Genomic DNA, 26,503 nt, shown 5'->3' on the forward strand with positions numbered 1-26,503 from the left:
CAAAGCAAATCAGGAGTAGCGTATACCTGGAAAAATTAAAAAGGGGAGGAGTTCACATCCCTGACTACGGCTATCAGAACTGACCCCGACTACTTACTCCTGTATAAAAACTCCCAGAGCAGAAATATGATCACATACGAATTGATTCTAGCCTCTTCACTGATCTTATCTAAAATAGGAGATAGATAATGGAATTGCTTTTCCTTGTTCTGCTCTCTCTGCTCACTGTCAAGACAGCAACAGAAGGTAAGAAAACCATGCTGTTCTTCCCACTGCTGGGTATCAAGATTACTCATGTTTTATGGTTTGATTTTTGAGTATCACTGCATTCAATTCAAACTTTTTAATCCTTCTATATGATAAATATGTATTTGTTTGTTTCTCTTTCATGTGATTTATGGCTCAATATCACAAGTGGATTTATTCTCATTGTTTTATTTTATTTTACTGTTACAGTTCTATTATTTTTTCACCCCAAGAAAATCCAACAGGTTTTACTTGACCTCTGTAATTAATTATAAATTCCAAAGAGTCAGTAAAAATATATTTTCTTTGCCTGTGCACTATACTGATTTAAATGGTATACAATACAGGTAGTCTAATTATTTTATTTTTCTCGTAATATTGCTATGGTCTCTTTATAATTTAAGAAATGAAAGAATTCAGGTTCTTTCTCTTTGTCTTATGCTACTTTAGCCTGGTAGATCCATATATTTTGTTTAAAAATTATCAGACATGTATAGTTCCTTATTTCTAGGAATTAAATTTTACTATCCACTGATGATGAGTGTGTTAATATCAGATAATGATCTATAATTAGCACTTCCAAAATGTCAGACAGCTTTTGTATGCTCATATTGTATCAGGAATGCAGTAATATTTAATAAATATCTTTTCCAAAGTAAATATCACTGTTAAAAATAAACACAACAGTCCTTAGGTAGAATGAAGGTTCTGAGGGCTTTTGCCCTAAATAGAGGTAGGCTGCATCATTAACAAAAGAGATTCAATATTATCTGATGTATCTAAGGTATTGCTGCACTGTGACTGAGAATTTGTTAAAGGAACACGGCTTTCAACAAGATAACCCAGCTCAAGATCCATTAGTCAAACTAGTTTAAAGTAGCAAATGTCAAATATGCTCTGATATGACAGTGCTGAGCACAGTGTTAAAACCCAAATAGAACAGACTGAAATGCAGAGGTTTTTAACCCCAAGAAAGTTTTTATAATTCTCCAAATCAACAGTCCAGTAATTTACCTTTTCTGCATCCATCCTTTCAGAATGACACTGCAGTACAAACAGTTGCAGCTATCTAGTCTGACCACAGTGGCTCTTCTGTCACTTAAAGCTTCCAATAACCTCCTCATCCACATCTATGCACGCACACAATAAATCTCTGCTTTTCAAAGTATTCAGCAATTAACGTATTTGTTCAAAGTCCACAACTACTGACACACATCTTTCTTACTGCACTTTTGGTGGGCTGTTTTTTTAAAAAAAAGGTTTGTGCTTTTAAATAATAGAGACACAATTTACTGTAGACTGCAGTATTCACAAAACAGAGATTGAGTTCCTAGGGCTCTGTTTATACTTTTAGGAGTCTACACATGAGTGATCAGAGCTGGATTAACAGCAGGTTTGATAGCTTGGGGACCCCAACTTGTTGGTAACAGAATAATAATAAATAATAAAATAAAAACAACACCATCACCTAGCTCTTTTTATGCATATATCTTGAAGTGCTGTATACAGTAGATATGTTAAGTATTATTATCCTCATTTTATCCATGGGGAAACTGAGGCACACAGTTGAAGCAACTTTCTCTAGGTCAACCAGAAGCTAGCAGCAGATCCAGGAATAATTCCCAGCACTCTTAACTCTCAGTCAAACATCCTGCCTCTGGCCCATGTTGTCTCAGTATGGTAGCAGAAATAATTTAATGATGTTAAATGACTCCTACATTTCTGTCATTATTCCATCAACAGCAGCATAATATGTCCCCAAAGCATCCCATCTCAGTACCTCCTGGAGATCACTGACCCCTGATGTAGGGCCTTCAGGCTGGTAGGGGCGAGACTGATCACATAGATCTGTGTGAGATCTGGCAGCTCCAACATTCAAAACCTTTTGCGAGAGGATTGCTTAAACCATCTGTAGCACAGTCATTATTATTAGCACATTCTGGTTCAGATATTAGATGACAGGTATACAACAACTAACAAAATGGGGGTAGGGAAATCATTTCTTCCCAGGGCATATTATCAGGGACCTTGGAGTGTTTTCCCTTTCCCCTTAAGTACTGAACAGGAATCAACCATTTAAAGATTTATGACCCCAAATGATTAGTTTCTCGAACTTCAAAGGACACACATACCGCGATGGATCTCGTTCCTCTCATTTTCTATGTTTCTGCATTTTACGTATTTTTGATTCTCATGGAGGTAAAACTTTATAAACTACACTGGCAGTAATGGGATCTGCATAAATTCCTAGCCTTATGTCTCTCCAGGGCCATGAAAAGACAAAGTATGTGCTGTTTATAGCAATGCAATATAAAGAGTTGCACGGACAAAAGAAAAAAAAAACTCACAGCAAATGAAGGCGGAAGGACTCTAACTTTTCCATTTCCACTTACAGCGCCAAGAACTATTTATCGACATACATTAATTTTTCAGACCCAGCTCAGAGGTAACAGAACCATGAAACTGTCACCATAAGATTGAATCTAAAATTTAAGAGAGAGAGGTGTATGAAAAGAATGCACAGACAGGGTAGTGATGGAGAGCCGAGGAAGGAAGAAAGCCCTCCCTGCCTATCCTCCCATCCAGCACAAGATTAAATGATAACTAACAACTTATCAAAAACATGATCTTCTCTCAGTAGTTACCGTGCCCATTAGAACGCAGGCTGACTTTTGATCTTAAGTTTATATCCTTATGCAGGATACACTCCTTGGTGCTTCCTTTTCTTTCTTCCTTGTAAGCATTCAGCGAGCGGCTGCCAGAACACTTGCAAAGCCTTATCTGAGTTGGCCTGTGATCGTTCGTACATATCTACAGCGTGCCAAACTCACCAGACCCATTGTAAGCATGAAGGAAGGAGAGCCCACACTGTGCAGGTTACTGAGCACGTGTAGAGAACAGGAGACACTCAGCCAATATTTTACTGTCCTCACTATTCTTCGCATAGCCTTGTAAGCCTGAAACGCAGGCTTCAGCCACCATGGGAGTAGACAACTCCGTGATCTGTGCTGTGACAATGAGAATATTTAACATTTATATAGTGTTGCACATCTTCAAAGTGCTGTAAAAATATTAACAAGTGAACCCGCTCATTAAACATTAATCCTGCCATTAATCATTAACTAATCAACCCTATATGAGGGGCTATTAATGGAGTAATAACTGAGCTTTGGACAAGCCCACAGAATAGGCAGCAGCATAACCCACTTGGGACGGAGAACTTGGCCCAGAACTGCGGGCTTCTGTGAGCAAGAGAAACGTATGGACCGACTGCTTGGCAAAGAGACAGAAGAGGGATGTGAGGAGAGGAATTTAGGACATATTCATTCATCTCTTTAGGATTATGATACGGTTGGAGGCTATGGAAGTGCAGCAATTTCAGTCTAATTCACTCCTTAATACTAGAAGTCAAGCAAAAGATAAAACAAAGCAGCACAGGCATTATAGTATTTCATATCATGGAGATAGAGATCTAGACTGTTGTTCTTACTTATGAGGCAACCCAAGTGTGGCAGCCAAGGAGACAACACTGTATTTCCTGGTGTATCTGAAGTTGTCTCCACTTGCAGTCATTATCAGGCTTACCACATATACAGGCACAATTCAGCCTTTTAAATTAATACATTTTAATTTCACTGAATTGAAATGTAACAGGCTAGAGATGGAGCTGCATGGTTAGAAGTCCCAACTGCTCATTAATTAAGGCGTGTTTTGCATGCTCTTACTGGTACTATGGCAGGAAGCGTCTTCAGAAGTTTTTGAAAGGTATTATAGCAATATATGGAACAAATGTTGAACTGTGTTAGCCCTTTACAAGCCATATCGCTGTAGCCAGACAGACATGGCTTTCTTACATATGTGTAAAGAAGGAAGAAAATATAGCCTCTTACAAGGCCACTGTATAACCCTCTTTGTCTCTCTTCTTGTAGAGGTATTTCAAAGCAGCATGGTCAACAGCACACGGACACCAAGCACATAATCTTCCAGAAACCTCCAGTCCTCCTCAAACATCAGGAGTGAATTTAGAGCCTGGTTCTGCAAAGCCTCCTGCAAGCTTCATTGTTTAAGGGCTTATCTACACACGGACATATTCACAAACAATTCCATGTGTGGATACTCTGGAATGAAAGTGCTTTGTTCCAGTTTATCATATTAATCAATTCATTAATTAATTTGGTTAAACAGGAATAAAGTACTCTCATTCCAGAATCAGAGTATCCACACATGGAGTTATTCTGAAATAGCTATAATGCATTAATTCACACTGCACCTTAATCTGAATTAATTTTCAAATGTAGACAAGGCCTTAAAGAATTACACATGTCATGTGAATATTGCTTATCAGAATCAATTCCTTAGATGCCCTCACAATATAAAATGAACTGCTGCCATACCACCAGCTCCTGAACATTCATGTGTTTTTAACTGATCAACAAGTATTGCTGATAGTGCAACAGCAGACGCCTGACCCCGCAGTCAATGGACCAGTACAAGTCCTCCCTTGCTGTTCGCATGCTTTACCTCCTAACCCAATAAAGGGATTAAGGGTCTCAAGAGAGTGCATTCTTTGCTTTGTCAATGCACCCAAGGGCATCACAGTTTAAAGTTCGCAAGTTATTTTTCAGTAGCTTGCAGTTTGTTTCTGGTAATATTTAATGACTGAGGGAAATTTCTTCTCGTACAAAGCTGAGTCAACATAACAATACTAATTTTAAGGATCAGCATTAGTATTTTCAGTACATTGCACTGTCATCATTTCATGTTAACTCACCCAGTTTAGTTCCTATTCCTGTACAAGTGTACCTGCAACACATTACATGCTTCTTCAGCTTCTCCAGCATCCACACTGGGGTGTCTCCCCACCACTCTTCAATCCAATACACTTATCCTGTAGGAGCAAAGGGAACATCAGATTAGCCATTCATGAGAAAAATGACATTTCCCATTGTTTTCACTTCAAAGATTATTCCCCTTGAAAGCACCATCTGCTACAGCAAAGGGTGCCAACATAAGAACCTGCATAGACAGATTCACCTTTCATAGGAAGCATAATTTCAAGACAGCAAGAGCATATGCTGTGCACCACCATGATGGCTGTAGCAATGAGAGGCACTTCTGCTCAGAATCCCTAGATTTAAATTCTGGAGACAGAAGGGCATTCTCAGTACAGGGACTCAGGCTGTGAAATTCACTCCCTCTGACTGTTCACAAAGCCCAAATGTTCAGGCCTTCAGCGCATGGTGCAAGGTTAATCTTTTCAGTAAGCAAATCCATGATGTTGGGCTATGTCTTTGGGATTTTTTTTTTGAGTGGAAGATTGGCTATCATTGCAGACCATTCTCCCTATATAGGCTGTACTGCTTGCTTTGTTTTTAAAGGATACAATATGCCCAGAGGCCCCTTGTTAGATTTTTCACTCATGTCTATGCAGAGGCTTAAAAGTCACCAACACATTCATAAAATAACTGCAAAACTAGGACAATGTCACAAAAGAATTCTATTCTATTTTTTCGGTTAGTAGTAGTATTGAATAGGGCTCCCAAACTTTATCTAGTACGACCCCTAAATAAAGGAAGAGAAGCAAGATACCATAAAAAAGCAATTCACCTTAGCCCTGCATATCTATTTAAAGCTAGCTTCCTTCTTTGATAAGACAATCAACTTAATCACAATAGCTTATCATTACAAAGGCATTTTACTGAAGGGACAAGATCACAGGTCATGGCTGGAAAACTGATTTTCCCTCATCCCTCACACAAAGGTAGAAGTTTAGAAATATTTAGAATTAAACTTAAGAAACTTCTCCTCATGTTAAAGTGACAAGATGATTTGGTTCTTTCTTCACTTGGCAGTGAATTAAGGGCTTACAGTTCTTATAGGTCATATGAGGTAGTGATTAGCTAGATAGACAGATTAGATACATATATGTAATGCTCCACCATAAATGGTAACATTTTTCTTCAGGCACCCACTTCTTACTGATCTAGAAAGCGTGTATCAGAGGGCATCACAGGCTAATTGATGCCTTTTAAATGAACAGGTCCAGCTCCTTGTGCTAGAACAGGTGCTCCCAGTTTGGCCACTTCAGAGGGCAGGACAGCAGCTGTGGCAATGAAGAACCAGATAGTCTTTACTCTCATTGTTTTTGACAAACAAATTCCGGTGGGCATAAGCTTTTGTGGGCTGCAACCCACTTCGTCAGATGCATAAAATGGAAATCACAGATAGGGGATATATATATATATATATATATATGTATATATATATACACATCCAAGGGTGAGGAACAACAATGGGGAGGGTAGGTGTTAGCAAAGTCCATTCAGTTAGAGTAGATGAGGCCTATTCACAATCATTGATTAGAAGGTGAGAATGTGTGAACAGTGACAATTACTTCTTGTAATGAGAGAACCATTCCAAGTCCTTGTTCAGACCCAGTCTGATTGTGTCAAGTTTGCATATGAGTTCCAGCTCTGCAGTTTCTTGCTGAAGTCTGTTTTTGAAGTGTTTTTTGTAGAAGTATGGCAACTTTCAAGTCAGCTACAGAGTGTTCCGAGAGACTGAAGTGCTTGCTGACTGGTTTATGGATGTTACCATTTTTTATGTCTGATTTCTGTTAATTTCTTCTTTTGCGTAGTGACAGTCCGTTTGGCCAATGTACATGGCAGAGGGGCATTGCTGGCACATGAGGGCATATATTACATTAATAGATGTGCAGGTGAATGAGCTCCTGATGGCGTGGCTGATGTGGTTAGGACTTGTGATGGTGTCACTAGAGTCGATGTGCGGGCAGAGTTGGCAGCAGGGTTATGCCCGCAGGAATTTGTTAGTCTTTAAGGTGCTACAGGACTCTCATTGTTTTTGCTGTATACAGACTAACACAGCTACCTCTCTAGAACTTTTCACCATTGTCAGTAAGGAAACTGGAGCTTCAGGAAATTCTCTAGGAGGGCTGCCAGAGTCTGAGAGGTATGGCAGAGGGAACCTCCTGGGGAAAAAGCATCTCCAGGGAGAGAGCCCTAGCAGGCAGTGGTGAGTTAAAAGAGAAGAAAGAAGATCCTTGCATTTGGCCCTGAAGCAGGAGTGGGTGTGGCAGTGGGTCCCTCGTGGGCTGGGGACAAGCCAGCACCTTATACTGACCATGAAGAATAAAGTTATCACACAAAGAGAAGAAATAGTTGATACTTGGTTGAACAGATCTCTGTTCCCAACTGGCAAAGCTACACAACCCTCAAGTTAAATATTGGAAGCTGATTTGACTAATCTAAGTGGACAATCAAAACTTCCCTGGTATGCGCACCACTTTAACTGATAGGCGTCTCCCCATTAAACAAGCTAGAAACATAAATTAGTCCAACACAACTAATGCTGGTGTAACACTGTTAACCGCAGGCAAGTTACACCGGGGATGAATTTTCCACAAACGTTACAATATAGTACTAAATAGAAGTACAAGATATAGGGCAGTTTAAATATTTTTTTAACCTATCAGGAAGAGAGTCTGAATGCATCATCTCTTCCATGTGTTAGGAAACTAAGAACTATCAAAAGAAGGATTGTGATGCTGGCAAACCAGGTACCAGCTTATGCCAAGGTCTCAGTGTCTCACTTGGATACTGACAAATACACAGCTGGAATTAGTCTGGCTCAGCTGGTTTTAGGATTGTTAAAATATAGAGTTATAAAATATGTAGCGTTATAAAACGTGCTAGTGGTTAGACCAGTGGTTCCCAAACGTTTTGTACTGGGGTCACTTTTCACACAGTAAACCTCTGACTATGAGCCCTTGGCCCCTATGGGCACCCCCCACATTGCCCCTGTCCCCATGGATTCCCCATTCCTGCTTCACTACTGGCCTCTTTGGAGTCCCCACTCCTCCTTCATCCCTAACCCCTGTGGGCTCCCCACTAACCCTTAGCCCCAACCCCCGCACTGTGCCCTATTCACCTGTAAACCCTGTACTGTGCCCCCTTCACCCCAACCCCTGCTTTCCCCCTCCTGTGCCCATCTGGGGAAACTGACCTGAATGCATGGAGCAAAAATGGTATTGCTGCTTGCTCCCCCCTCCAACACTGCGTAAGGGGTGGGGAAATTGATCTAGATGCAAAGAGCCGTGCCATTGATCCTCGCTCCCCTGCCCCAGCCCTGTAGGGTGGCACAGAGGATTGGGAGGGAGGGGGAGCAGTATCTGTGTGTCACCACTCCTCTCCCCCCCCTTGTTCCTTCACCAAGAGGAAGCAGGGAGCTCGCAGCCCCACACCTGACCAGGATCGAGGCTCACAGCTCACAACTCCCACATAATCACATGGGTCACGACCCCCAGTTGGAGAACCAATGGGTTAGACTTTATCGAATGCTTGTAAATTGCTGCATGCTTTAATCTCACTTATTATACCTGTATCCCATAATGTAAGGTAATATTTGAGTCTTTGCATTGTAATTCTCTCTGTGTAAATCACCAGACAGAAAAGTGCTATGAATTAGTGTGAAATGCTGGCTTCTAACAGAAGCAGTTAGGTCCTGCCCAACAGAGAAGGCCAACTGACATCAGACAAACAAATGCGGAACATCAGAGGACAATAGACTTGACTGTGCTGCCCATCCCCCACCTGCCCCAGCCTCCCCATGAAGAGCAGAGGTGCAAGTCATTTCCTCCCATCAGCTGAGCTAGCAGCTCAGAGACAGGGAAAAGGAATAAAAATCCCTGACAAGGAGAAACTGTATCTCTGTGCTGCTTGGATTCTTGAGGTCAAGGTTTTCGAGGCATAAACAAGAGATGCCCGGTGTTTAGCCTGGGTTAGCCCTAAGGGACATATACAGCTTGCTTATTAGATGTGTCTATTGCCTTTTGAAACTTATGACTAACTCATTTGTGTGTATGAGTACCTGCTTTAACCTTGTACACAACTCATTTCCTTTTCCTAGTTAATAAATCTTTAGATAGATTATGATAGGATTGGCTATAAGCGTTGTCTTTGGTGTGAGATCTAACATGCAATTGACCTGGGGTAAGTGGCTAGTCCTTTGGAACTGGGTGTAACCTGAATATTGTCATGATTTTTGATGTAATGGACTATCTATCACAAAAGTAAGCTTGCCTATGTGACAAGATAGACTGGAGTATCCAAGGGAACTGTCTGTGATTCCTTGGTTAGGGTGTTATAGTCCCTGAGGAGTTTACACTTGGTCTAGATTGGTGAAATGTAAGTATAGAACTCACAGCCAGTTTGGGGTCTGTGCTCTGCCTCTTAACAATTTACCCCGAGGTTGGTACTCACAGTCTTGAACCACTGAAGGACTGCTTAACAAAAATAATGAAAAGAGGGAGATAGCAGAGATCCAAGAGGGGACAACCAAAGGAAACAGCCACTGAGCCAGACAGAGGGGATATTAACAAAGGAGCAGAAAAGGACATTCTTACCATTTTAATCTTTGGGGCACCAGGGCCATAAAGGTCTATAAAGGCTTGCTAAATCTCAGAGATTTAATCCATGTATTTACAGTAACAAACAGATGATAACATTTTTCACCCACAAATCTCCAAACATCTTACAAAGATGGGTAAAAGCTCATTTAATATCTTTCATTTATAGATGGGCAAACTAAGGACAAAGAGGTTAAGGGACTTGCCCAAGTCACATAGTCATTCACTGGCAAGAACTGGGAATAGAATCTAGGTATCCCAGTCAAGTGCGCTAACCACTAAACTGCTTAAACAGCAGAGGGTGGGGTTCTAACTAAATGGAGCTGCCCCGTTCCCTGTGCTTTCCTTGGTAGCTAAAACAAATGATAATGTTCACAATAAAAAACAAAACAATAAACAACTGTATTGTTTCATGGCTGCATTGGAGCCAAGAAATACTTTCAGTCAGGAAACTAGTTGCAAACTGGACAGAGTAGAAACAGAGATAAGTGCTGTGAGCATTTAATTGCCAAATGCACAAACAAGACTCTCTGAATTTAACTGATGCTGCCACTTTGAACTTCGGGTAGGAAGAAGAGGCCTTGAGGCACAATACACTCCCGGGAAGCGAATGGAGTTACACCTTGTACATGTTACATCACACCGTAACCCCAGGGTAGCCAAAATGCAGCATGAGGGCCTAATATGATTCACTTGGCTGTTCTGAGCCTCAGCTGACTTCATCAGATGTAAGTTCCTGCATGCAGACTACAGGTCTCACAACAGCCATCCAGCTCAAGATGGAGCATTGCATGCTCGACCTTTCACCTTGAAGGGCTGCACCAAAGAGAATTATTGTAAGGTGGTCCATTCTGTACCAGTTGGGCATGTATTTTTTGAGATCTTGGCTAACTGCTAATGCTGCCCAGACTTGGGCTAAGTGTGGATGCTCATGTCTTAGCCCATTTATGCCAATAAAGCTAGCAAAAGTTTTGGGAACTAGAATATGAATCCCTGCAGCAGAGAGTATAACCAGGTTGTTGGATTGTCACAGCATCAGTTTGAGTGATTCTGCAGGCATCCTTGAAGCAGACACCGGTGGGAAGGAATATCAGCATTTCAATTACAAAGAAGCATTTCCCTGCATTGTCCTGGGCAGAGGCAGCAAAGAATACAACAACCTTGGAAAAGTGGGGGCTGAAGGGAAAAAAATCTTATTGTAAATGAGACTAGAAAAATCTTTGTCTATAAAACTTTGCTCTATCACCTTCTGGCTTTTAGGCCTTGGAAGCCAGGTTATATCCCTCTGAAATTAAAATTCATTCAGGCTCATTTAGGGTGACCAGATGTCCCAATTTTATAGGGACAGTCCTGATATTTGGAGATTTTTCTTATATAGGTGCCTATTGTCCCCTACCCCTTGTCCTAATTTTTCATACTTGCTATCTGGTCACCCCAGTGTCATTGTGATTTGAAAAGAAATTAAACAGATTCTAGTGTTTGTGAAAGATACCTACTCAGCAGCTCCGGCGAGAGCAATTCTCAGTGCTGTTACAGCACTACCAGCTGCAGAGTAATTGTTCCACCACCAGTGTTGTGACTCTTCTAAGTACCCAGCCAAGCTTTTGTCTGCTGCCTCCCCTTCATGCTCCTGTGCTAAGCATTCGGGTTGTATCCAGCAGGAAGCAGAAGCAATGGGGAGACAACATATGGTGGCCAAGAAACTCCTGGATCTGCCTACTAATTACAATCATATGATCAACAACAGAAGAAAGGATGAAAAGAAAGAAGTAAGAGATGGCAGTAGGGAAAGGAGTTATAAGAACAGAGGAAGGGGAAGGAGAATGAGGGAGGGACTAGAGGAAAGAGTCAGATGCCCAAGGCGGCACAAGAGGAAAAAGGGGTTTCAGAGGCAGTCAGGGAGGAAGAGCAGAGAATCAGAAGGACATGTGAGAAGCAAGAGAACTCAAGAGGGGAGAAAGACCCAGAAAAGGATATGGAAATGGCTGTGAGGTGGAGCAGCAGGATAGAGTGGGGATCACAAGAGAAACTAGAAGGAAAGATGACAAACAGGATTGGGAACTGGAGACCAGGGAGACAGTATTTGAAGGCTGTATAAACCAGGGAAGGAAAGGAATTGTTTAGGGTGTTACTAGGAGTTATACGAAAGGGAAAGGGAAAATGTAAACTATACACCAGGAAATATTTCCTGACAGTGAAGTGGTAAGAGCCCCACTGCTTTAGATATTTAAAACAGAACTAGACAATACACTCTGGGGCATAACTGCGCCTTAGTCCATGAGTAATAAGCTAGATGTGACTTCCATCAACCATCTCCATCTTATTCAATGAAAAGTTCAGAAACCGAACCCAGTGGGTGAAAGGAACTTTTAAAATTCAAAGCTCACGTACACAAGGAGGAATCGCATCTTCATCAAATACTGCTTCATAATGCAAATTCTGCACTCAGTTAGGCAGGCTTTTATGACTGAGTCACAAATACACTAAACATCCTGGTTCTCAACCGTTGCTTAAGAAAAGTGTTTTTCTCAACAAATATTAACTCTCTGGTTACTAAATACTAAAATTCCTATTTACTAGGGCATCCTGGAATGCTTCACCTGTTCACTGTGAAACCGACATTCAAATTTATGGACTCTTTGTCCTGAAGAGTTCTGAGTATTTAGCCTGTAATACAATCTGTCATTCTAAATCACAGCTGTGATAAACAGTTAGGAGAAAGCTACACTCTTATTAGTAATATCTGAACTTCTAAAAGGTTCATAGAAAGTCCCCCAAAGTCAGATGCTGATCCAAATTGTCCAGACAAATTATACAATTTGTATATAAATTATACAAATCCAAATTATATGCCTTAGTGCATTCTGAGTGTAGTGGCTATAAAGCAGCAGGGCTGGTCTGAAGTCTGGAATTTCTCTCATCTTCTCTAGTTATTTTTCAGCATCTGGATGTTCAGGTTCCTTGGTTAAAGGTCAAAGATTTTTTTGATGCATCCACCTCCCCACTGGGAACTGGATTAAGACACACAAATTCATTTGACACAGGTCACTTATTAGGTGTCAGATGACATTTGGTCACATTGCTTAACTTGGCTGGATTCAAACAGGTGACAGTGATGAAAGGATCCATATCCCACTACCCATTTCCAGAGGCATTTGCTTCCCAGGCATAGGGACATACAGATAGTAGATTGTGATTATTAACATCAACCTGGTGATGCCTTTTTCCTCCCAAGGGGATTCTCCATGATCCTCTTTGACCCTACTTTCATAGCTTTTACCCCCATAGTCTCAAAGCTCCATGTAGCAGCCTCTGCACTTCTAGCCAATACAAATGCACTTGATACATGCATCCCTCAGTTTTAAATCACTTTTTACATTATTATTTATACTGCAATAACACCTAGGAGCCCTGGTCATGGACCAGGATCCCACTGTGCTAGGTGCTGTACAATCACAGAACAAAAAGCCAGTCGTTGGCCATAACAAGCTCTCAATATATTAACTGGTATGTGTTAGAGAGTCCCACTTTTGTCTGACAAGTTACCTTCCCAGCTCTGACTATAAAACATGTATATTGGCATTAATCAGATAATTTCTGGGCAGACCAGGGGAAAATAATCACTGATTAATGTCTGAACCAAGGTCACTGTCAAGGTGCAGTATTTCTTTTCCAGTATTTCATGTGAAAATACACTCTAAAGGAAACACAATGCAGTGGCAGCTTGAGTTCACTTCACTATGTAACACTGGTGCAGTAATTGTTAAAGCACATGCTGAGCCCCTGTGCTAGCTGGAGATGCCAAAAAATGCACTGGCAGCTAGTCATCTCTACAACAGTACTGAATATTAAAAACCATTCTTGTTAAATGCCATGCAGGTTGGCTTGCCCAGTGTCTGCTAAGCATTTATTAATTAAGCTTTTGCGGATTAAGTTAGCCAGCCATCAAATACCATACTTATAGCTTCACTTTTTACTGTCTCATAATGCAGAGGATCTTCTGGTTATCAAATGTGTGGCAATTGTTTCAATGGAGATGGGCCTGAATCAAAACCCTAGATACAATCAATTTTGAGAAAGCCTGAGCTAAACATTGTGGAGCTCTGTACACTTTAAATGTTTGGTAGAACTGGTCAAAATTGTGCATCCTGCCAAAAAATTAAGATTTTGTTAAAACCCCAATTTTTCATGGGAAAATGTCAGTGCAAATTATTATTGTAATAAAAACTCTACTTCAAACATAAAAGTAATTCTTCTAACATTAATATACCTTTTTGAAACTTAATTAGGTTATCTGTGACATTCTGAGTAAGTTTCCCAGACTGAAGAAGAGCTCTGTGTAAGCTTGAAAGTTTGCCTCTCTCACCAACAGAAGTTGGTCCAATGAAAGATAATACCCTCACCCACTTGGTCTCTCTAATACCCTGGGACTGACATGGCTACAACAACACGGTATCCATCCCATAATGTCATCTATATCTCTTAATTTTCACACCCTTTAAAAACATCCCACAAACCCACATGGCCCTCCATGCTGTCTCCCATATCTGATGGCCTATTGTCATAAGTGATGCAAGCACAGGAGGCACAATCCTCCTGTATGTGCAGAGCCATATTATAGGGATATCATGGCATTTAACAGAGGTGGTTAAAGGTCTAGCATTTGATTTTTCAAACCCCCCCCCCCCTTTTTTTTTTTTTTTTTTTTTTTTTTTTTTTAAGATTCCATCCCTGTTGCTAGGTTGAGATAATATGAGGTTTCTTGTACACAAGAACAAGGGGACATTACATGAAATTAATGGGTGGCATTTTTTGCACAACACATATTCAGACCATGGAACTCCTTGCCACAGGAAGTAATTGAAGCCAAGAATTTAGCAAGATTCAAAAAGGGTTTGGACATTTACACAAGAAGATCCAGAGTTATAATAGTTAACCCTAACACAGTTTTTAGAAGGGATATTAAACCACATGCTTCAAAGTTTAAGCCATCTGTATCAGAGATCAGGATCAGACCTAAAGAAGGGTAAAGATTGTCCAAACTCTCCCTGTAGCAGGGTTCTTACATCTACCTCTGAAGCATCTAATATTGGCCACTGTCAGCACTGACCTCGTCTGATCCAATAAAACAATTCCTATATTCCAGTTTTGCATGTTTTAATAAAAACTAGCCTTGCCATAGCTTTCAGCCTGATTTCCCCTATGGCTGGGGAATATTCACTAATGAGCTCTTTGTACAACCACAACTTTCATGCGTGTCATCAGTCAGGGGTTCTCTCATATTTTGGAGCATGGGACACATTTTAATAGAGAGTTTGTCTTGTGCACACTCCTCTCCCATATGGAGCACCTCTTTGCCCATTCATGCCCACATAACATGCTTTTGTCAATTACAGCAGGTGTTCACAATGGGAAAGTAGCTGTGCACATTTAGCTTTCTTTTAAAGCAATTTAGCAACTGGAAATAGGAGTAGGAGTCAAAACTGTGTGGCCAGCCAGCTCTCCCTCCAGATCACCATTCCAGACATTCTAATGTCTGTATCTGGCCCTTCTCTGGCTAATCAATGAATCACACAACTTCCCATTTTAATGCAATTTTGTAAAGTTTCTCTAAAATGTTAATTTTTCTGTTGCAGGTAAAGAAGAATGGTGCTATCATTCACAACTGTGCACTCACCCTGCATGTGCAGGTAATTCAAAGCAGTTATTTCTTAAATCATTTTAGTGCTGTGCTGTTTTTACAAAGGGCCTATTTGTAACAGTGATGCAAATCTCCACACAAAAATTTGAGATATCATGTGGCCACTCCATTATGCTCAGAGACCATATCTCTTGTGCCTTCATTTTAGGGCCAAATTCATCACTACTGTAAATAGGTGCAATATCATTGTTAATGTGACAGTAAATGTAGTAAATCTGATAGTATGTCAGTAGAAAGAGGAAAACCCAATCCAATTAAGTTAACTGATTATTTGCATATTTAAGAGAAGGGGATAAAGATATATTGAAGACTCCAACATTTGTTCTGGCTACCAGTTTTGTTTGGCCAATGATAACCCTGCCAATATAAAAATAATTTACAACATACCTGAAAGAGAACCATCCAAGAAGGTACTAGGCATGCAATTCTTTAAAATACTTGAAGCCTACATCAAGAAAGGTCTTTATATTCAAACTGGAATTGTATCCTTGGTTTTACTTCAGCCCAGTGGTACAACAGCCAGCTGTACCACAAAGACTGCTCCTTTGCTCCTACGCTAGTCATAGCGTCTAATCTCACCTAGCTTGAAATGTAACATACTGGGAATAGAACTCAGGCATTCCTGGCTCTCAGTGCTGTCTTCAGCAGACACTAGAACAGGGATCTTCAATTTATACCTGTCCCATCTCTCCTTTTCAAATAAATTCCAAGACATAAGATACAATTTTTACTGTTTATGAGACAGGCTTGCTTCCCATTTAATAGGGCATTGTTACACACTTCATCTGCTTACATTTTCCAGTTGCATCAGTCAGTCATTGTTTGGGCACATTTCATTGTTTGCATCTTTAAATATTTTGTAAACATGTCAAGGAACCTCCCTATTAAACTCTGCCATTGAAAGAATCTTCCCAACCTCAGAAACAAATATGGATCTACCAAAAGATATTTTGGCCTTATTAGAATAAAGTCACTTTGTTCTTAAATGAAAGCCATTTTTTCCTTCCTCTGAAACAGAGCCCCGTCTCTGGAATACAGTGAATGAAGAGTGTGGAAAACAGAACCAGTCACCTATCAATATTGTCACCAACAAAGTGGAATACAAAGGGGATCTGAAACCATTTATTTTTGAAGGATATGATAGCAAAGAGTCCCCCCCGTGGACCATAGAAAATAATGGGCATACAGGTAAGTTATGTCAATATTGCTATGAATGGGGTTTACCTATTTGCTGGGCTTTATTAGCTCTTTAACTGTTATCAGAAACATTTTCAGTGTTGAGTTTATTTTCGTCATACACTGGAGTTAACTGGCAAAAGCTGATTAATTAGGTATTTACTGATTCAGCTTTAATGTTCTTCCATGCTGTCTGTCTATCGGGAAGAAATATTACTGGGGATACTTTGTGGCAGTGCTGTGTTGGGTCAGGTTATTAACGCCAAAGACTGTTTGTATTTTTTTTAAACATTTAATTGTGATTTAGCCCTCATATTGGACCAAAAACATTTCCCAACTATTTCTGTACTGGGGTCAAGACCCCTACTACATTAAAATTGGGGGGGAAAAACCACATGGACTACATTCAAAGCTGACTTTATTGTAACCAGTGAACTATAAAATTATGAACAAGTTAAAACTTTTCTAGATTCAGATGCACACTACACAGTACTCATGTTGGGGTCTAACTGACCCCATGATCAAACACATTTTTTTAAAAAAGCTACACACTATATAGGTGTCAATGTCTAACTGACACCATGTTTAAACAATGAAAATAGATGCAATATAAAAGCCACAAACACAGCAAAGTGGCACTAAATGGCCTACTACTTTGAACAAATGGAGCAAATAGATGACGTGTTCTGAACATACAAAGTTATACATTTCACACATTTTTGTGTGTTTTCCTGTCTCGGTCTCTAGAGCAGATGTAACATCTTCCCCATTTCTTTGGCTCTGGATCAGTACCCAGCACACTTAGATCCTGCATCCCTAGAAACCTGAGGCCAGGCTGCATTGTTCCTTTCCAGCACTTTCTGTACCCAGGTCCCGGAGAAACATCTGTCTCTTACTCAAAGTTTTATTGTGCCATGTGCAATTTAACAAAATCCAAACAACACATGCATTCCAAAATGCAATGTGCATGTGCAATGTAACAATGAGTCTTTGTGCCAGTAACAGCATCTGTCAAGTGTGGGCTTGCTAGAAAATGTACCTGACAATTGTAGCTTTCCCAGAAACTCTTCCTAGCAAGTGCAGGCTTCACAGAAAATCAGTTTGACAGCACTATCTTCAAAGAACTCAATTTGCTGTACAATTCTGATGATACATGAGGCAAATGTTATCTGGGGTCTCACAGACTGCCAGATCCTTTTGGTGCATTTTTTAAAAATAAAACAAAAAACACAAACTGTGATGATAAAAACAATGCTGAAAGATAATCATATAATAACTGCTGCCTCAAAATAAAAACAATCTGATGTTGGAAGACCTGAATAACTAACTACAACATATAAAACCACAAGAGAAAACCACAACACGTATGCAGACAAAACCAATGCTCACAGATTGTCCTCATCATAGATCCCCTACAGACCAAAGAACTACAATACTTTCATTTTCCCACTGACTAACATTGAGAGGTCTAACGGACCACCATTACCTTTTCAGTGACTTTTTTTGCTACACAACAATCGAATGATAAAACCAATGCAGAAAGATTGACCTCATCCTAGTCTGACAATTCTTAATGTATGAAGAAGTACAAGTTTGCTGTAAAAATTTGTATTTATATTTTTGTGCATACTTTTTTGTCAGAGACCCCAAAACATAAGGCGAGTTAAAAAAGCTGAGCTGTTGCCAAGATAACCAGGTACTTGACAGCCATAACCCTAATCTGAATGGCCCGATAGCAAAGTGCTCCTCTAGAGACATTTGAAATTTAAAAAGCACTTTACAGATGGATTGGGCAGTAAGATTTTTGTTTTGAAATTCAATATTTTGACAGATGGTTGTTTTTTCTTACAAACGTCTTTTGATTTTTCACTAATGTGGTCAAAGTTAATAGACTTTTTGGTACAATATAATATTGTAAAATCTTCAAAGCATGGCAGATGCTTATAGAAATGTCTTTGTATACAAAAATAAGTGATCATAGAAGAAGCTTAGAACTCTCATTCGCCAGACATGCAAAAGGGTGGGGTGCAAAGGGGGAACAAAACTCCCACTGGCGCAATGAGAATAAGATTGGATCCAATTATTATTTTTTATTTCAATAGCACCTAAATGCTCCAACTGAGATTGGAGCCTCATTGCGCTAGATGTCTTTCATAGACATACTAAGAGAGAGTCACTGCCCAAAAGCCCTTGCAGTCTAAATAGACATGGCAGACAAAAGAAATGTTACTAACCCATTTTACAGATGGGGAAGTGAGGCAGTGAGCTATGAAAGGGCACACAGTCAGTCTCTGGCAGCTCGGAATTGAACTCCTATCTCCTAAATCTCAATCCAGGGTTTTAACCACAAAATCATCCTTCCTCTCCAAGGTTATAATTCCATCTCCCAGAGAACACAAAGACTGCAGTTTTAAAATACATCACAAACCGCTCAAGCAGAGAAAGGTTAAGGGAAATTGTTACTAGAAAATAATTTTTATTCTTCCAGAGATAAGTTCTATTCTGCTGTTAATACCGAACCCAAATTCTATTCTTACACAAGCTTCACTTATATAGTTTTACTGTATACTCCTCTTTGCTCTGCTTTGCTTGCTTTGCTTTGCTTTGCTTTGCTCTGCCTCCTCTCCTCTGGCTGTTAGACTGGTGTGAAAGGAAAGTAAACCGAATCCTATAGTTGATACATAGTAATAGTGTCTTTTAACTCTAAACCCTGCAAGACCCTCAAAGCAAATAAATAATGCAGCACACACAATAAGAGACAAAAATAGAAACGTACAGATAAACCTCTTGGGACCAAGTTTATCTTCTAGAATGCAACTGTACATTTAAAGGGAAAGATCCTGTTCCAACATCTCTTTTCCAGATGAAGAAACCTAGGGTTTGTCTTAAAGATAAGAGAAGCACAGGCTCTTGCTCCTATCCTGGCAACGAACCAGTCACTGAGACACTCCCATCAAGGAAGAGATTGTCTATTAACCTTACTCTATGTTGAAAAGTTTCTTGATTAATTTAAAAATTAAACTGATGAGAACAATTGATTGATTAAAACAGAGGCCGATGAAGATGCTACCACAAAAACCCATTTAACTTTCACCAAAATCAATACAAATATAATCCATATATTGCAATACATAATATTTTACATAGCATTTTTCATTCATAGATCTCTCCTTTACAAAGAGAGGTAAGTATCATTATCCCCATTTTACAGATGAGAGAACTGAGGTACAGAGAAGTTAATAGCCTGAGCTGTATAAGTATAGTGCACCTGGAGTTGCCGCAGACATCAACTGGAGCCACAGGTGATCAGTACTTTTGCAAATCAGGCATTAATTGACTAGCACGAGGTCGAGTAGCAAATCACTGGCAGAGCTAAGAACAAAACTCATGTCTCTGAACTCCTAGTCCTGTGCCCTAGACACGGGATATAATCACATAATCATAAAAATGTGGATTTTAATCACAAATCAGCCTGAACCAGTACTCAGGAGTGTTCAGAGTCACATCTGGATCTGAAGTTCATTAATCTTGGTCACTCAATATAAAGGGCTGAGTCAAAATACTGAATCCAAAACCCAGTGAACTTCTGGGAAACCTTAGATCTAGAGATGAGCTTTTGCAACCTATATCCCTCAATAGTTTCAAATATTTTAAAAATAAGAGCCAAACAATTTTTTTCTTATTAACTACTTGTTTCTACCAGTTAAAATATCTCTTACTGGGGCAGCAAAGATTGGAGCTGGAGGTCTTCAAAATAAATACAAGGCTATGGAGTTTCACTTCCATTGGGGCAGTAGTGTAAGAGAAGAATACAGCCCTGGATCAGAACATAGCATAGATGGTGAGAGATACGCTATGGAGGTAGGTGAGATTCTGTCTCTGTTAACATAGCTGGACCCAAGAACACTGACTTTTTAACTTAATGTTGAATGAAATAAACCAGCAGATTCTTCTGCAAGACTCCAGAAGGGGAATTAAAGAACTGAGAATTTATTGTTTGTGGAGCCCTGTACAGAACATAGAGGGAAAATTATCAAGATCTGGCAGTTTTGCCTGGCAAAGGCAAATGAGGAGAGGGAGTAAAACCCATGATTATTTAACCTTCAGAAGAGGCAACTGCATTTCAGGCTATAAAGACTGTATCTCTCAGTCTGACCTCTGCTTATTCAGACATTTGCTTCTGTTGTGACCATGCAGTGACCTGCATAAATTCCTCCAACAGCAAAGAGGGAAAATCCTGCCCTTCATAGGCAAACCAGGTGGGTTTGATGCAGGAGGTTCCCAAGTGACTTGGTGGGATGAAATCAATCCCCCACCCCCATCAGGTCATGGAGTAACAGTGGAACCACTGCAGATTCAGGGCGGCAGTAGCCCTTGAGCGCCTCTTATACAGGTGGGGGAGCGAGGCAGAGGGGGTGGAACTACCTTTGGATGCATGTCATGGCAAATTTACTAGCCCCAGTTCTTCCACAGCGTTTCTCGCCAGCTGTGGGCAGGGGGGGGGGCCCTGCCTGACCTGCATAGTAGAACAGCATTGGTTTTTCTACACCCAGAGCACAAAGAAGGGGCCAGGATTTGCCAGTGATAAATGTCTATAAGGAAAAAGGAATAATAATTTACCTTTAATGCCTGTATTACAGCTTCATATAGTCCACATTAAAGAGGGTTTCTCCAGTACAACAGAGGCAGTGAAAGATAAACATGGTCTGGCGGTGCTGGCGTTCTTTATAGAGGTAAGTTGACAGTTTTTAATTGGCCACCTCAAACTGGCACCTACCAGAGCTTGGCCCAAGTTGCAGGGTTTGGATCTAGAATTGGCCAGTACCCAAAATTTCCCAATGTTTATTGGGCCTTACCTCTAGTGCTTAGAGTACGTCTGCACTGTAGTCAGAGAGATGTGACTGCAGCACCTGTAGACACATCTGAGCTAGCTTTGGTTTGCTAGCTTGAATCACAACAGTAGTGATGCTACAAGCAGCACAGACTACACAAGCCACCCCTTCTGCCCCCCAAGACCCTGGGTATGTACTCAAGCACCTAAGCCCATCCTACTGCAGCTTCACTGCTAATGTGATTCAAGGTTGCTAGATCCAAGCTAGCTTGAGGGTATCTATACGTGCTGCAGTCACACCTCTGACTTTAGAGTAGTCATATCCACAGGGACTTTCTATTATGCTCAGCTAATTGATTTTTGTTTAGTTTTCTTTTTCACTTCTCTTCTGTTTCATTAATAATTACATAAAAAATTACATGGGGGGCATATGTGTGAGGAAATTGATACATTTTATTATTTAAAATATTGTTTCAGACTGGTGCAGAAAATGAAAACTATGCATCTCTAATAGAGAAGTTAAATGAAATTGTTTACAAAGGTAAGGAGCTTGGATTTATCAACAGGCAATTTGACTTTATTTAAAGAGATAATCAATATACATAGGAGTTATAAAGCTAAGTAATTAAGTGGCCAATCCTGCTCCTGTTGTACTCCAGGTGAGATCTGCCCTTGAATTCAAAGACAGGAGCATCCAGCCTAAGTTCTGGTCTACTACAGAGCTATATCAGTATAACTATGTTGCTCAGAGGTGTGAAAAATCCATGACCTAACCCACTGTCAATAGTGCTATGTCGGCAGAAGAGCTTCTGCTAATTTAGCTACTGCCTCTCAGGGAGGTGGATTAAATAAATCGATGGAAGACCTTTCTCCTGTCATCTTAGAGCCTCTTGATTAAATGCTGCAGCTGTGCTGATGCAGCATTTTAAGTGTAGATTTGCCCTAAAATCAGAAGAAACTTTGAAGTGATTTTAAGCAAGGAAGCAGGGTGTGGAGCACTCATACAAGGTGTCCACGCCTCTATCCCTGCTGTAGAGCTATGCTCTGCAGGGGCTGCCGAGAAGGGCAGGCACAGTGATTCCATGGCTATGGTGGTCCAGTAACCCATCATCCCCCACAAGCAGTGATGGGGGAGTGTGAGGGTGGCACTGCAACAGAATTGGTAGTAGCTGCCAGAGTTGAAGGGAGCTGTAGACAATGAACCTGTAATCATGCTCATTCCAGCTGTTGTTTCTCCATTGTTTTCCTAGGGACTAAAACAAATATGGAAGCTTTGCCACTGGAATCTCTCATTCCAGACAAAGAGACTCTCAAAGGCTATTACCGGTATAATGGCTCCCTGACCACTCCCAACTGCTATGAGGCTGTCGTCTGGACAATATTTAAGAAGCCAATCATACTTAGTAAAAGTCAGGTAATTCAAAGAGTTACAGACTGAAAGGAGCAGTCAGGTCATTTTGTCTGTTTCACTCACACCCCCTTCCCCACCCTCTTCTCCCCTCCCACATATCCTCTCCCATACACAGAGTCCAATGTAGGATTGTTTCCTTCTCCGTTATCTTATGCAGTCCAATCTTAAGAGACCCCAAATTAATGTGACTGCAGCATATCATACACTGCCCAGCATGTTTGTCATCAATCCTACCACCCATTTTGGTGAAAAAAACCAAACAAAACTCAGAATCCATTCCCACTCCAAAAAAAGGGGATGGGCATTTCCTATACCTTATATACTTTTCATACAAGGATCTCAGAGCAGCTCTCAAAGGAGGGTAAGTATCATTGCCATTTTAAAGGTGAGCAAACCAAAGCACATAGCAATTAAGTGACTTGCCATAGGCCATACAGTGAGTCAGTGGCAGAACTGGGAACAGAATCCAGATGAATACCTAGTTCAGTGCTCTATCCAATGGCCCATAGTCCTTCTAAATGAGAGTCTGAATCTTCCCCTAATTTCAGATGTTTTGGAATGTGTCACTGAATTGCTTCTGAGAACTTAATAATGGGTGACTGGCCTTTTTCCTCTAGCCCTGTTTAGAATTTTATTTTTAAAAGCATGCCTTTGCATCCATCAAGTCAAAAACACCATTCTTCCTGCTTCAACTTCAACCTGAATTCATTTATTTTTGCCGAAGCTTCTATAAAGCAAGGAGTCATGTCATACTTACTATGACATCTTAGAGAAGCAAAGTGGTCATGATCTGTTGGAGCTCCCATCTCACATCTACCACTAACTCATGGGGTGGGCTTGGACAAGTCACAACCCCTCAGTGTCAGTTTCTCATCTGCAAAGTGACCATAAACAATATGTCCACAGCGTGATACTTCATCAGACTGAGCCCATAAGATTAATGATAGTTGCTCAGCATTTGCTGAGGACCAACACTCAGCCAGATGTGACCCAGTGCAGTGGGGGGACATGAGAAACTGGGGGTGTGCCTCACAACTGGCTGCTGCTGGCTAGATTCCTGCTGCAAGTAGCCAGGAGTTAAGATCTAGAGAAAAAGCAGAGGAGGTGAGGCATGTAATCTTGATCCCCTTGGGTTGTGTCACAGTGACTTGAGGGATGGGGGCAGGAGCTGAATGTAGAGATAAGACCTGTTTCTCCAGGGTGGCTTGCACTAGACAGGACTAGGCACTTTTCATAGGAGAATGTTTAAGGAATCTGCCTGGGCTAGAAGGAAGCATCTGTCATTGATCTGGACAAGTTTTGGTGGCACCAGTTCCATTTAAGCCTTGATATACTCGTCATTCAGAGCAACAGCACAACTGAGGAACTGTAGGTTCAAGATAGCACAATGCCCTTTTCTTTTTCTCAAAAAAATAAATCTATTTTGGATGGCGGTTTGCAGGTGAAGAACTTCTGGGAGAAGCTTTACTTCACAGAGGATACAACATTAAACATGACTGACAATTTCCGGCCTGTTCAACCTCTCAATGGCAGAATCGTGTACAGCTCTGATGTCAACGTCATACAGCCTCCTGCAAAGGCTTTATTGGTGGTCCCAACTCTTATCTACCTCATGATTCCTCTTTTCCAATGAACACTTGCCATCCAATACAAGGTTTCTGGGTTTTTAATTTTTTGTTTCAAGCACTTCTCTGCAATTGACAAGCCCTAAACTACAGCTGATTATACCACATTGATTTCCTATCAATAGGAATTTGTATATATATTCCCTGGAATTGATTTAATATACTCACGCATATGAGAGATGTACAGGGGTGCCTGGACGCATTTTACTGAGGTGGAATGGCAGGCTGGGAAATTTTCTTCTCTACTGTATCTATTTAACAGTCATTATATAGAGCTGAAAAGCAGATTGATATTTATACATTTAGAAGAATATCCCAAGACTGTAATTATATTTTTATATTATTTAAGAGATTTTGAGAACTGAATACAAATAAAGCCTATGATTGAACGGTGATGTCTGAATCTTTCACCGCCTGGCATTTCTCTCTAGTTGTCCTTAATTTACATGGAAAAGTATTAACAAAAATATTTAAGCAATTGTTGGAGTTACCACAAGAATATTTAGAAGTTATAAATGGGAGAATAGATGGTTTGTACATGTGCAGGTGGTCCATAATCCACTATTAAATTTATAAAATCTATTCCAAGGAAAAATGTGTCTGACAGTCTCTCGGGTAGTTTCAAGTGTCCTTAGTAGCAGAATCAATTTTAAATGGTAACTCTTGGGTTGTGTTGAAGTCCAGGCCTGTTTCTTATTAACACAATGCATGATAAATGTGCATGGAAGGAGAAGCATAGAAAAAGCCATCAGAGACAAGACTGTGTTTTCTTACTTACAGTTCATTTGGGAAAACAAATCAAACAGTACGTAAGAACAGCCCTACTGGGTCAGAGCATAGTCAAACTGTACAATATGTAATTATCAGCTCATAACCTGTTTCACTCCAGATTAGGGGATGTTTAGCTAGATTCATGTTTTATTGTATAAATAAGATGCTAAAGATTCGTTTCAAATTAACTATTGTCAATTTAAATCTCTTCTGGTTAACTAAACTAGATTCTTACTAGAGAAAGGAGAAAGAACAAAGTGAGGATGCAAATTAACAAAGGAAGAACAAAACAGGAACTTTATATTTATATCTCAAGAGCTGATCCAAACAAAGATGGTGATGTAATTTTCTGTCTCATTCAAAACATATTTCATCAGAAAGAAAAGTTCAATGGCATAATGGTAAAATCTGTAAAATCCCAGTATGAGGTGGAAATGAATCTCCATAATCCTTGGTTTTCTCTAACAAACTGCCAAAGTCTTGACAGAAATGTTGGAAAGGGATGACAACTATGTCCTGTACCCTAGCTACACAGCAACCAATTGGCCAAAGACACTCCACTGGCAAAAGTTTACACCACGGCTATTCCTACAAGTTGATCACTTCACAGCATGTTAATATTCTCTCTTTCATAGTGCTCTCTTATTTTCTCCTCATCTTATTTTTTCTTGATGCTTCAAACATCTCCTTCAAAGAACTAAAAAAAGAGTTAGACAAGGTCTAAGAAAGAGCTGAACATACTCCATAGCTCTCTTGTAAAGACAAAGTAAATCAAAGATACAGCTTTATCTTTGGGACTAAAAAGAGCCTCAAACAATAATTTAGACGAGATGTGAGTATCCCAGAACATGTCAAAGTAGGTATAAACTGTTAAATCTTATAAATAACTAAGAAAATTAACCTAGTTACCTAAATAACTTTTAAATCATTTTAGAAGAAATATTCACCTAAAATCCTTATTCATTGAATTCAAACTCAGCTAAAAGATATCCCATTATACTCTCCCTTTCTAAACAACTAAACATCCAGGTTCACTAAGAAATTTCAGCAAAGTTGTTTCTGTTATAAATTAAAACTTGCAGCATATTACTAATACAAAGGCAGGCTACATTTAAGAAATTAAAATAGTAAATAAAGCAAAAGTAGAAATGTTTCATTTTACACATATTGTAGTAAAAAAAAAAAAAAAAAGTGAGAGAGAGAATACAATCAACCAAGAGAACATATTCTTTAAAAAAATATTACAAGAGGCTGCTGGAGAAACTCCAGTCTTTCACACAGTAATCACAGAATCCAGGAGATGTTGCTATAGAATACA

At 40.0% G+C, this 26,503-nt stretch overlaps 1 protein-coding gene across 1 annotated transcript; it reads left to right on the forward strand.

Annotated features, from left to right (window-relative positions):
• Positions 1-164: 164 nt before the first annotated feature.
• On the forward strand, positions 165-25,039 carry CA4 (carbonic anhydrase 4). Its single transcript, XM_067538126.1, has 8 exons — positions 165-246; positions 15,307-15,360; positions 16,389-16,559; positions 20,251-20,408; positions 21,188-21,280; positions 21,856-21,919; positions 22,629-22,792; positions 24,231-25,039. Exons 1-8 carry the CDS (start codon positions 189-191, stop codon positions 24,420-24,422), a joined length of 954 nt encoding a protein of 317 aa, XP_067394227.1. The 5' UTR covers positions 165-188; the 3' UTR covers positions 24,423-25,039.
• Positions 25,040-26,503: the final 1,464 nt, after the last annotated feature.

Source organism: Emydura macquarii, unplaced genomic scaffold, assembly GCF_026122565.2.
Source record: "Emydura macquarii macquarii isolate MOO-44397 ecotype Brisbane River unplaced genomic scaffold, CSIRO-AGI_Emac_v2 contig_450, whole genome shotgun sequence".
Lineage (NCBI taxonomy): Eukaryota > Metazoa > Chordata > Testudines > Chelidae > Emydura > Emydura macquarii.